A 14267-nucleotide genomic window follows, 5' to 3' on the forward strand; every position below is an offset into this window, starting at 1 on the left:
TGAAATAATTTATACAGCACTAATTGTTTATAGATTAAGTTTAACAATAAACGATTACTTCTCTCCATGAACAATTTTTTTACTACTCATGATTCAGTGTTTTCCGTAGAGGCACGGCGGGACCTCCTTGCATTTATGTTAATCATGATTTAAAAACCTATAAAATATTTAAAGTGCTATATTCATTAAGATTTTAATACGGTTCAAAAACAAAAAATGTAGGTTCATTCACAGTATTGAATTCTATTCTGTCTAATATTTTTTACTTTGTTTCTTAAAAAAACCCAACAGTTTAGACATTGGTAGTATGGTACTATTTGTGTTTACAGTACCTAAATAGAACTATCATTTGAACACTATTTTTCTAGTAATATACATGTTAAAGTAGTAGAACACAATCATTCAGATGTTTGAAAAGGAGAGGCTTGAAGGATGTATAATGAAAACCTATATAACAATTATGACACTGCAAATATGACTTGGGTTTTTGATTATTTTGGTTGAAAAAATTATATGCTAAAAAAAGACGGAATATCTTCTTCCATTTCCATTTCTCTTTTCTTTCTAATATCTTTGTCATATCTTTTAATTTCTTCTATTTCTATAATATCAGGAAATTAGGGAAATAAAAGACACCAATAATTCAAATTGTGAATTTTACAAAACAAACTCGAGTTTAAAGTACGACCATAATATTTTTATTTCTATTGATGCTATTATTTTAACAATCAAACATTTAAAGCAAATAGAAACAATACCATTTTGAACATTAGACAAATGTTAATAAAAGCCCTTATATAATTTGCAGTAATCCTTGTGATCAAAGTAAAACTACTGATATTGAGGAGTTAACATTCTTTTGATAAATGCTTACATTCCATGCAGTTTGCATTAACATTACCTTAATACCATTAGGTTAGCAGAAAACATATCATAACGTAAGTCTTGAAACAATAAAATAATTTAACAGTTACACATATTCCTATGTCATTCGTATAAGAATTACATTAATTAATCATTACATTAAACAGAACTTGCATTTCACATATGATTTCAGAATTACATAAAGCTACATAACAAACAAAGTCATTGTTTATCATAGTCCTCATTGACTGGAGTCACCATGAGCATGTGGAAATGTTATCTCATGTGGGAAAGTCGCTAGGTCTCTTTCTGAAATTTCTGATTCCTGTGCTAACTGGCGTCCCTGAGAAAAATTAAATATTAATACAAATTAATACAATTAAAAAGAAAATAAGGATATCAAAAAGATTGACACAAATTTGTATACAAAAATTGTGTAACCCTTGGGCATGGGATGACCTGATATGTTGTGGTTTTTTAAATATTTTTATTGGTGTTTTTTTCTAATGAGGGTGGGTGGGGGAGAGGGTAATGGTGTGGATTCAGGATATTTATTTCTCACTTTAATAACAATGTACAGATCAGCAATTCAGATGCACACAATTCTTTTTATTTCTAGTTCTGCCATTTTAACCTATAGAGTAAAACATCAGAAATGTGTTTTGCTATCACTTTGGGATTTCCATTAAATTTTATCGAGTACAAAATATAGGAATACACAAAAATTGACATGTTTTCCTTCTAAGCCTACATTTGTAATTCAAAGTATCAAAAAGCAGTAAGTAGTCGTCTGATAGATAGTTTTTAACAAAAATATTTGTTTTCATTCACATTTAAAAAAAAAACAAAAATATTCTCAAACAGGAAGAAGGTTCTTTCCCTTACCGAAAAATAAGCCCTGCGGCAAACATTTGCCGCAAGCTTGCAGCAAACATTTTACCATGCAAATGAAGGTTGCGGCAAGCTTGCTGCAAACATAATTATGCAAATTAGATTTGCCGCAAGCTTGCGGCAATTGTTTGTTGCAAACTTGCGGCAAACTTGCAGGAAATACACTTAAACCAATGTCATTTGTGTAGAAACATTCAATTTATCTCATTCAAATTACACAGCAACATTTTTTAAAAGGAATTCCTGCCTGTATACAAACAGTCATTGAAAGAATTCTTGCAAATTTGAAGATTTAAGGAAATACATACATCCATTTGAGTTTTGAAAAAGGGGGCAGAGGTCATTCTCAAATGACATCATATACCACCTGTATTAAGAAATGAAAAAGGATAAATCTCAAATGTTAGGTAATAATTGCATTACATAATTGAACTTAATTTTAATAAACATGGTACAGTACATCAGTTACAAAATTCAAACTTATAATAGCTAAAGTTTTTCAAACACACATATATAGTTGCTGTAACTTAATTATGTATGATGTGACATTAATTATTTTATTAAAACATGCAGTTCTATGAATTATTTTTACTTACAAAATTACATATTGAATATCCTATGTTATTAAACCAAAATGCCTCCTTGATCTCTTTTATGTGAAATGCATTTCAAAATGTTAGGTAATAATTGCATTACATAATTGAACTTAATTTTAATAAACATGGTACAGTACATCAGTTACAAAATTCAAACTTATAATAGCTAAAGTTTTTCAAACACACATATATAGTTGCTGTAACTTAATTATGTATGATGTGACATTAATTATTTTATTAAAACATGCAGTTCTATGAATTATTTTTACTTACAAAATTACATATTGAATATCCTATGTTATTAAACCAAAATGCCTCCTTGATCTCTTTTATGTGAAATGCATTTTCCAAACACAATCAACATGACCTAGCCACAATTTCAAATTGTTAGCTTCCAGGGAGTGCCAACTAGGCATGCCCAGTCAATATTTTGTAATTCTGGCAATGTTCTGGCAAACATATAGAATGGTCGAAGTTTTCTGCAATTTTGCGGCAAACATTCTTTAATATCCTAACTTTCTGGCAATCTTACGGCAAACATTGATGTTTCTGCAAACTTGCCGCAAGCTTGCAGCAAAAAGCTGCAATGTTTGCCGGAAGTTTGCAGCTAGCAGCAAACATCTGCAAACACTATTTTCTATGTTCCTGCATACTTTTTGTTTGCGGCAAGCTTGCAGCAAGTCTGCTGCAAGTTTGCGGCAAACAATTCATAAGGGTTGACAGATCCTCAAAGTGTGCAAAATATATATATCATCACTGTCAAACTGCTCACTGGGTCGATGCCACTGCTGGTAGAGATTTTATTCCCCGAGAGTATCACCAGCCCAGTAGCCAGCACTTCTGAGTTGACATGGACGTCATAATTACAAAACTTTGAATTTTTGAAATACTAAGGCTTTTCTACCCCAGGAATAGATTACTTAAGCTGTATTTGACAAAACGTTTTGGAATTTTCGGTCCTCAATGCTCTTCAACTTCGTACTTTATTTGGCCTTTTTAACATTTTTTTGATTGGAGCGTCACTGATGAGTCTTTTGTAGACGAAACGCGCGTCTGGCGCCGCAGGGGCATAGCTACCTTCTTAACGAAGTGGAATCACAAACTAAAGGGCGAGGGGTTTGGGGACCGCCTAAGACCCCCCAGTGGGTATGGGGACCAGGGGGCGAAGCCCTCCCCCATAAGCTCTGCATATATAGCGTTTCAAAACAATCACAACCGTAATAAAACTTGTACAATTTTGTTGTGGTTTTTTGGACAACTATTTGTTTAACTTCGAGTCGAATGAAGACTAAACATTGTTGTTTGCGCTTTTTCACGGTACGCCGTGAGAGCTTTTAAAATAACTGAAATTTGTTCCATATGCTAGTATTTGTATTGAGCAAAGTAGATGTATAAAAACAAACAGTAAACATAAACACAATACTGTATGTGAAGTTTCTGTAAGCATAAACATATTAAAACAATCAATCTTTTGAATTTCAAACTTGAAGTATATCAATTCTGGTCAGAAAAAAAGGAACAACAAACGAAGTTTCTTCCTAACAGCAAATGCGTCAATAACTTTCTCAATGGCAATTTATCAATGTTTACGGATAGACAAATAAAAATGTCTAGACAGAAAAATACATATGTCCATTGTCCATGAAGGAATGACATTTTTAATACTGTAAAAATGACATATGAGAAGCTTCACCGTCTTCATACAAAACTTCAACATTATTTTGCTATATTTTTTGTTTTTGTTTTGTTTGTTTTGTTTTGTTTTGTTTTTTTTTTGGGGGGGGGGGGGGGGGGGGGCTTTTTATAGAGTTTTGAATACCAAGGGGATTCTGTAGGAGCTGATTGTTGTATTGTCAATGTATGAGGCATAATACTTAAGCCTGTCAACCAATGAGCTGAGTCTTTTTTTACTAAACACAAAATCGACAACTGTGAGCAATTGCTTACTAGTTACGACTAGGAAACCCTACATTACAAAGTGGTATCAGTTGGTAGATAAGAAATAGGGAGGGAACTGACAGGTAAAAAAAAATCATGAAGCTTGTTACTAAATATAAGATTTCTGCCAGAAATAGTTCCTGAGAAAATCCTACGAAAACTTCCATGTATGACGAAAATAAAAAGGTCGGGAAACAGTAAGTAGGAAACTGTGGAATATTTTGCTGTGATGAATAGTTGCCGAGAAAAAGTTTGTTACAGACGGACGCACCGACAGAGATACACATTAACCAATATACCGCGTACTCCGTTAGGCAAAGAACGGGAGGAAAAAAAAGGAAAAAATGTTATTTACTATTAGTGCATTATGTGGGAACCAAACCAGCCGTTTTTACAGGTGGTGGCCTCAGATTGCACGACTAATCTATTAATGTAGAAATTACATTCTGTATCTATTGTTCGATTTCTTTATAATTGCCTGTACCAACTCATGGTCCAGTCTCCGAACGTTAAACAAACATCCCGTTCCATAATAGAAAATAGATGTCATCACGTTAATACCCCTCCCACTCTGTCCGATTGACCAATTCCTATATGTTCACTTTGTCCGTCTCTCTTTCTCTGTTTTTTTTATTATTATTTAAACGATGTGGATGCACGTGCTGTCGTGCCTCCGGGTAGCTACGACCCATGGGCCGCGCAAATATCAAATTTCAATCCTGGTATCTATGATGAGTTTATTTACTAAATAAGAAGGAATTCTGTTTAGGAGAACCTACATACCTATTCAGGACCGATAACTCTGACGATAAATATTGGCGGTTGAAATGTATGCAATTTCATCTTTTTGTACACAAGTTAAAATTTCAATATCGATTTCTTTTAATGCCTTGATTTTGCTTAAAATATTGAGTTAAAAAAATAAATGACAAAAATCATATGCAATGAAATTTCGTTAAATTTTCTATGAGATACAAAAATCTATGAAATATAAAATTTGAATTAGAGTATTTTTCTAAAACAAATATCGTGGAAGATTAATACTTGATTATTTTTGTAAGCAAATATCAACTTATCGGAGAATTTTTCATAATATTCATCTTTTCTTAAAGTTCTTTATGATATATATTTCATTGGTTGTGTACACAGGCAAGAGAAAATATTTATTTGTACATTTCAGAACTTTTGGATCTATGAGTTTGACTGTCCCTCTGGTATCTTTCGCCCCTCTTTTGTATATCACAAAATCTTAACTCCGGAAATACACGTGTACACAGGATGTTAATGTCACCTTGCGGCTTTTGGTTTGACACGATTCCTTTGCATTACTTGGCAATACACCTTTCCACTCTCCTGTCAATCATCAGTAAATTGACCCATGTGTAAACATTTGATAGCAGCATGTGTTGTCGGCCATAACCTCGGTCAAACTTTCTTATCTAAACAGTTAATTTGATCTAACATTTCTTAAAATTATCACAATTAAATAGTCCAGAATATTGTTTTGGGGAAAGGAATCAATGTAAGAGGGTACAGGAAGGTCAAGTTGTCAACTTGAAACCAAAATAAAGTGTTTTTTTTTAATGAATTACAGTTATAAATGAATCATTTAAAAAGGAATATGATAGCAGTGTTTATTGTTTTTAAACTATTGTGTACATGCTATTTTGAAAAATGAAAACAAAACCAACATATTCTTAAGCAGGAGATTTGAATTGTTGTACAAATTGAGTTGAAATTGATATATTTTCATTATTAAAGAAAAATGTATACTATAAAACCAGCAAGTTATAATTTCTGGAAATTACAACTATATATCACATAGTAAATATTCTTTCCCGTTTCAATTACAAAGAATTATCCCTTACGTATTCAAATGTTAAAAATCAGTTTAAAATGAAAACTTCGGGGTATCTACCAACTTTTGGATGGACAGATTAACAAAATTTCAATTTTCAAGTATAACATTTGTACAAAAACTGTTCCTTGTTCTTTGAAAATCAAATTATTTTAGAGGTAGTGCAAGTTTTCCCACCTTAAGATCAATCTGGAAGAAAAATTATATAAACAACCTCATTGGAATGAGATGGAAATTATAATTACTGATCTGAAAGTCTGAATGGAATGAAATGATGTAATGAATTAGATATTTGTAGTATTTTTGTGTACAAAATGTATAAAAATTAAAGTATTTATGTTTGCACTGCCCTTGTTGCTAGCATTTCGTTAAAAAACAGAGGGGAAATTCAAATAATGATAAAAAATTATATTTCAATGCTTCATAAAAAGTAAGATAATGTTGAATTTTGGTATGTAACATTATAACCTGCACCAGACTTACCTGCTCGTTAAAGGAACGGTAAATATAAAAGGTACAGAGAATTTATCTATTGTTGGTCTTAAGTTTTTTCCCTCTACACGAAACATTTTTTTTTTAAAAAAAATATATATTTTTTTAAAATTAAAGACAGGAAAAAAAAAAATTAAAAAAAAGCGAAAAAATATTTTATCATAAATTTCAGTGCTAACTATTTTCTATGAACTGTATATCTATCAACATAAATGTTCCTGATATTCTTTTTTCACTTTACGCTTGAAATAATTCATTTTTTATCAAGAAATTTGAAATAAAACAGATCAAAATATCAACAAAGAAAATAACAGAAACAGGACAGATTCTGCATGAAAAATACACGATGATTAAAAATACATGCCGCAGCGACACTTCCAAGACATCCGCCATTTTGAAAAATCATGAAAAATCACTTTTTCAAATCAATGTGGGACGTATTTGCTCTAAAAATAAAACTGTTTTAAGTAGAATATTTCGCCAGGTATAAGTTTTAATATTCTGAATAGAGTTGCAATGTATTACTTTTATTCAAGGAATTTGTGAATTTGACGTACAAATAAAATAGGGTCGCTAGATTTACCATTAAGTCGCCGGGGAAATGACGAGATATAGTATCAATTTGAAGAATCTCCGGGGACGTAATCTAATCAAAAAATAAAACTACCAGAACCAACATTTTAAGGTAAAGGTATGTTCGAATACCAAGAATATAGTTGCAAAAGTTAGAAAACAGGTCCGATTAATGAGAAAATTGAAGCACCTTTGCAATTAGTTATCAAAGGTACCATGCTTATATATAATACGCCAGACGCGCTTTTCGTCTACATATGACTCATCAGTGACGCTCAATTTATATGGGACAAAATTACACAAAATGGCGTCTTACTTTACGCCACCAAAGTCATCTGATGTCTTACTTAGTTGGATATGGAAAAAATGTGATCAAACTATGTAGTTACTCACCTCCTTAAATACTTTTTGGAATTCTTGAGCAGCCTGCTCTGAACTAAACTGACATCTAAAATGCCTTCTTACAGGTTCGTCTGTAGAGAAATCTATTGGAGACCAAAAACAGTCTTTTTTATCTCTGTAATGAAAAACAAACATAACCTTAAGTATAGGTCAATAATGACTGTTGAAAGTTCCATAACTCTGGAATGACAAACCGGAATTTTCAAAATCAGGAGGCTAAATTCACCCATCATAACAAAGATGGGCGAAAGATAGCAGAGGGACATTTAAACTCATAGATCAAAAATAAACTGACAACGCAATGGCTACAAAAGAAACAGACAAACAGACAAACAATAGTACACAGAACACAACATAGAAAAAATAAAGAGGTAGCAACACGAACCCCACCAAAAACTGGGGGTGATCTCAGGTGCTCTGGAAGGGTAAGCAGATTCTACTCCACATGTGGCAACCGTTGTGTTGCTCATGTTATTAAAAACCCGGTAAATTGTCTAATTCGGTAGGTCACATTCGTGAAAAGGGAACGGGATTCTAGTTACGACATTAGAAACATATCCGATATCATCTGTGAAACGGATATTCCGTAACGGTCAACCAACCATTGATGGCGTCCGTAAAATTTACGAAGGGGTGATTAAAACTTCCCCATTTGGAACTCTTGGTTTAATAGCGTCCTTGTGAGCAGCAACCCCCTAACAAAAGTGTTAAATTTGGAATAACAAACTAGAATTTTCAAAATCAGGAGACTAAATTCATCGACCTAACAAAAGTGTTAATTTTGGGAGGACAAACCAAAATTTTTAAAATCGGGAGTCGAAATTCACAAGTATGAACACTACATTGAAGCTTGATATAGCTCTGAATTTGGATTGTGATTAAATATTTGACACAGCATAGGTTTCTGACACACAATGAATGTGGTCTAAGAAATAAAAAAAAAAAAAAATTGGTCTGTTACCTATATATACACCTGATCGTTATTTTGAATTCTCCGCCGGTCAATCCGAGAATCTGCGCCGCTTGAACTTTTGACATCATACAACATTCACTTTTCCATTGTGGCGTCAGATATTTTCTATTGTGACTTCAAAATTTTATAGGAACCTTTGTTATGTCATTTAAAGGCAGACAAATAACGATGAGGAGTATTATAGTCCAATATCAAAATCTAAATAAACAGTAAGATTCGGCATATCTAAGTACACCAAAAATTTAATTAATTTATTTATTAAAGGAGAATACTAAAAAGTATTTCATCAAACATATTATATATATAGCAAATTTTACAGATCTAACATTGTTGGGCTGATGTTTAGACGAGTTGTTCATATATATCTGGTAGAGCCTAGGTGGTCGAGTGGTCTAGCGCGTCAGGCACAGTGCAAGGCGATTTGGTGCCACGATATCTCAGTAGCATGAGTTCGAATCCTGGCCAGGGAAGAAAAAAAAATTTGCTAATGCAAATTTACAGATCTAACATTGTTGGGCTGTTATTTAGACGAATTATATATATATATATATAGATTGCCTAACAATGTAATTTTAACACACTATTTAGTATGTAAATATAAGAATGTTTAAAATATTTACAAAATGATAAAAATAAACACAATATTTCGCTAGACTAACTAGCTTTATCAAGCGTGCATCTATCCAGGTGAAATCGGATGTAGATGATAAGAAACTTTTGCAGCTCAATGTATATGTTGCACTTGAATTTAGCTGCCTTGAAAATAATACATAATTTGGATGAAGTTTAAGATTTTTACAAAATTGGTAGTTGAAGTTAGCAACGTCCATTGGCCAATATTACAGGATAAAAAGGACGATGCTGTGTACTAAATTATTCTTTATCTTTCCTGTATCTTTTCTCATCTTTTCGCTAAGACCATCAGGTTCTAAAGTGTGGAGTTGGAGGATCCAAAAATTTTCTCTTCTCCTTCTCGCCGTGGTGTCCCACTCGGTGTTGACTTCTATGATTTGGAAAGTAACATTATCAAAAGAATGTTTCGTTGAACGAAGATGTCTTGTGAGAGGACAGTTTTTGTTGGTTTTGTACCATGAACGATGGTTATTGAGCCGAATATTAAATTTGTCCATTGTTTCTCCCACATACTGAATGCCACAAGTGTCACATGTTAATATATAAATTGAGTTCTCCGTTTTACAGTTGGAATTTGAGTAGATGGTATAATTTTGTTTAGTAACGGAGCTGATGAAAGAACTGCTTGTATTGGCAGCTTTACAACACAAGCAGTTCCTTCGACCGCATTGTTTGTAGCAACCGGGAGATGGAGTAGGCTGCTTTGCTAATACAGATGTCACTTATTTGTCACGGATGTTTTTAGGTCTTCTGAAGGCCATGACTGGTGGTGAGGAAAATACTTTTTTAAGATTTGAATCATTTTCTATAATTTTCCAATGCTTCTGAACAATGGAAGACACATTTTTAAAAACAGGATGGTAAGTGAGTACAAGGGGTGTTCTGTTAGCTGCTTTATTCTTAATAAGTCTTTGTACTCTAGAAGTTCTTGGCGACTAGTTTTGTTTGCTCTTTCGAAAGCGCTATCAATGATGTTGTTATTGTATCCTCGAACAACTAGATGTTTAAGTAGTTGTCCAAGTCTAGCATTTTGCGTATTTTCAGTAGAGCATATTCTCTTGATTCGCAATACCTGGCTGAATGGGATGACATGGGAGCAGTGTTTAGGATGGCAACTTTTAGGAGAAAGGAATTGATGTTTGTCCGTTTGTTTGGTATGAAGGTCCGTTATGATGGTTCCGTTCTTGATGTAACTCGTAGTGTCGAGGAAGTTTGTTTTCTCCATAGATGATTCATATGTAAATGTTATCGAATGGTGGAAAGAGTTACAGTGTCCTAGAAATTCATTAAGATGTTCTTGTGAATCTGTCCATTTGAAATCAATATCGTCAATGAATCGGAACCATGATAAGGGCTGGTATGGAGCACTAGCCAAAAGGAGTTTTTCAAGTTGGCCCATAAATATGTTGGCATATGACGGGGCCATTTTGTGCCCATACTAGTACCGTCTATCTGGAGATAATGTTTTTCATTTAAAGAGAAGTTGTTGTTCTCTAGCACTAGTTTCAGAAGTGTAACAAGGCACTCAGTTGGAGAATTTTGTTCACTACGAGTGTTCCATACCTCTTCACACGCTGCTATTCCTTCGTCTTGTGGAATGTTGGTATATAAAGAAGACACGTCCATGGATGCAAGTATAGTATTGATTGGTAGAGGATTGAGGCTTTCCATTTTCTTAAGATAATCAGTCGTATCTTGGGTGTAAGAGGGTAGTTCTTTCACATTAGATGATGGTCTACAAATTCTGATATCTTTTCAGTTGGATGACTATTTGCTGAAACAATTGGTCGACCTGGATTGCCCGTTTTATGTATTTTAGGCAACATATAGAATCTTCCGGCCTTTGCTTCGTTCTCAAGAGGTCGGAGATAATCAAAGGTGTCATTGTCTATATGCTTTTTGTCGAACATCTCTTGAAGGATGGTGTTGATCCTTCGAAAAGTATTTAGTGTTAGTGTTGGATCTGTGGTTAATTGTTTATAAAAAATGGAGTTTGAAAGTTGGCGATTTCCCTCTCCTATGTAATCTGTTTTATTCATGACAACCACAGCGCCCCCTTTGTCGGCAGGTTTTATTACGATATCCTCTTGATCTTTTAACGCTTTCAAAGCAATGCTTTCAAACTTGGATAAATTATAATTTCTTGTATTTGTTATACATGCAGGACTTTATATCAGACCTCACGTATTTAATGAATGACTCCAAGTTACCATTTTTACTTCTTAGGTGGTTTCCATGAACTTTTTTTTCTTAAATTTTGCGATGGGCGTGACTTCTTCATTGGTGTCAGTATTTGAATCTGTTAATCCAGCTTCTTCAAGGTTTTTCTTGCCCCTATTGTAGAAAAAATCTTTCAAGCGTAAACTTCTAGTGAATTGGTCTAAGTCCTCGTCTAGCTGAAAGTTATTTACATTTGATGGGATAGGACAGAAGTTTAAACCTTTACTAAAAAGAGATTCTTCAGCACGTGTAAGTTCTTTAGATGACAAATTTACAACAATGCTTTCAGTTTTTTGTTTCCGTCTTTTGAATTTTCTTTTTCTAGGGACCTTATGGTTTGTTGTATTGATATCATTCATATCCTGATTTAAATAGACAGTGTGAATTTTATCTCTTTGAAATTTATTCCTTTGTTTTTCTTTATGTTTGGATAGTTCAATTTTTTCAATATCTGCGAGGCGACGTTTAATTATTGGTAAATCGTCACGTGAAATGTTACTATTGTTGATGATATCTGATATTTCATTTACAATTTGTTTGTAATTTGTGGTTGTAAAAGAAAGTAACAGTTGAAGTAGCTGGATTGAACAGTTAAACAGAATTTCATTCCAACGGCTCATGAATCTTTTGGATTTATGTCCCGGTGCCTGGGGACTCACTTTGATGTTTAAACCTTTTGGTACAGTTCTATTTTGAATATATCTTTTTAAGTTTGATAAATGATGTTCAGTTTGTAGTTTCTTTTTAGTTAAAGATCTTAATTTCTTGAAATGCAGTGCGCTATCCATGTTGTAAAGATAGCGATAGATTTGAATGGATTACACAAACATTTGTGAAATGCATGCTACTGAAGATAATATTATAAGTGCCTATAAATAGCAGCACATGACATACAAATCTATGGGAGTGTGGGTTCATCAGTACAGAGATTAATTCAATTACACAAATAAAATTATAGATTGCCTAACAATGTAATTTTAACACACTATTTAGTATGTAAATATAAGAATGTTTAAAATATTTACAAAATGATGAAAATAAACGTAATATTTCGCTAGACTAACTATTTTTCTACATAAGAAAATGCCTGTACCAAGTCAGGAATATGACAGTTGTTATCCATTCGTTTGATGTGTTTGAGCTTTTTATTTTGCCATTTGATTAGGGACTTTCAGGTTTGAATTTTCCTCGGAGTTCAGTATTTTTGTGATTTTACTTTCTATTAATTGTGTAATTCAGCTCTGAATTTTGATTCTGATATGTTATAACCCCAAGAATTCAATTTTAGTTTAAATCAAGCAAAGTTGAGAAAAATATCATTTTTTACCCCTTATTCCTAAATGGTTAGGGTCATAATGCCAAAAAAACAATCCAAACCTATCTTTTATGGTAGAAAATTTATAATAGATCCATACACTTATACCAAATCAATAGTCTTGAAAAAAGAAAATTGCTTGTTTTCTGCCCCTTATTTCTAAACATTTAAGACAATCACCCCAAAAATCAATCCCAATCTTTTTTTATGGTATTAAACCTTGTGGTACAATTTCATAGAGATCCATACACGTATATACTCAAGTTATTGTCTTGAAACCAATTCAAAACATTATCAGAGCAGTATAAAAAGCTAATTTTTTCTCTATTAAAATGACTGATGCCCTCTCTGATCAATTAATTAAATGTCAACTACAAGGATTACACAAACTAAAATGTTTCTCTTGTTTAAATGACGATGGACTAATACAATGGAAGCTTATGAGATCCATATTTAACTATATATATCAAATATACATATATAAATTATTTTTATTACTTTAAGATAGATTTTGCATTGTACAAAAAGCCTACTTACATAGACATATTCAGTTCCTTGGTTAATAAATGATTACAAACAACGTTTTTGTTGTCTAACTCTACCATTATCCTATCACCATTGACATCCTCATCATAAATAACCTTTATTGTTCCCCATCCTACCCCTCCTACAGCCTACAAATATATAAAAAGAAATTCATCTTACAACATTTATAGTAGAACATAATAATAAAGACATTCAGAAAGCTTACCACAAGTAACTAGTCTATTGTATCTCCATATTAAGAGATTCTATCAAGGATGGAGGGATTGATTGGTGTTGAAAGTCGAGTCACAAATCTTACATGCATTTCAGGACTAGAACATGTGATATGAATAGATGTAGAAACCCTGTCAGATGTACATGTGCTAGTTCCCAGGAAATAGAGTGCAGGAAGACTGAACTTTAGTAAGAATGACCTATGCATGGTGGTTAGCAGTTAGATTCATCTTTAAACCCAAACATATGATTGCAAATCTCTTTTCATTTTAAACTGATCGACTCTGAAAATTAACAAGCATTCTGTGAGCATTGCATGGCAAAACATAGTCCCCTACCGGTGCATTGTATTGAAACAAAATTCTAACTTGATCTATAACTTGTTATGGTGTAACCTATATTACAAATATCAAGTCAATATCTTCAAGCATGACGAAAAAAAGTGTTAACTGATTATTTAAGTTAATGTTTTAAGTCCAAGGACAATAACACAAAATGATCAGACCGGAACAAAATTCTAACTTCATCTGTAACTTGTCATGATAAAATTATATACCAATTTTCAAATCAATCTCTTCAAGCATGATTAAAAAAAGCGTGGAAAACCTGACTTGCCGGATGGACGGATGGACAGACCGACAAACAGACAGAGTGCAAACCTAAAGTCCCTTCGACTTCGTCGGTAGGGGACTAAAAAGCCAGTGAACAGTAAAATGTATGTCTGGCCAGTATCTTCAAGGTCAACTTGCAAAC

At 33.0% G+C, this 14267-nt stretch overlaps 1 protein-coding gene across 1 annotated transcript in view; it reads right to left on the reverse strand.

The window, feature by feature from the left end:
• Positions 1–690: 690 nt before the first annotated feature.
• The window catches only part of LOC127702710 (uncharacterized), a 241411-nt gene continuing 227834 nt past the window's right edge, over positions 691–14267 (reverse strand). Inside the window, exon 5 of the mRNA XM_052207002.1 lies at positions 691–1207. Coding sequence (XP_052062962.1) covers positions 1146–1207 — 62 coding nt within the window. The 3' untranslated portion in view covers positions 691–1145. The remainder of the gene's footprint in view (positions 1208–14267) is intronic.

The sequence above is a fragment of the Mytilus californianus genome, unplaced genomic scaffold (assembly GCF_021869535.1).
Source record: "Mytilus californianus isolate M0D057914Y unplaced genomic scaffold, xbMytCali1.0.p SCAF_5, whole genome shotgun sequence".
In the NCBI taxonomy this organism is placed as follows: Eukaryota; Metazoa; Mollusca; class Bivalvia; order Mytilida; family Mytilidae; genus Mytilus; species Mytilus californianus.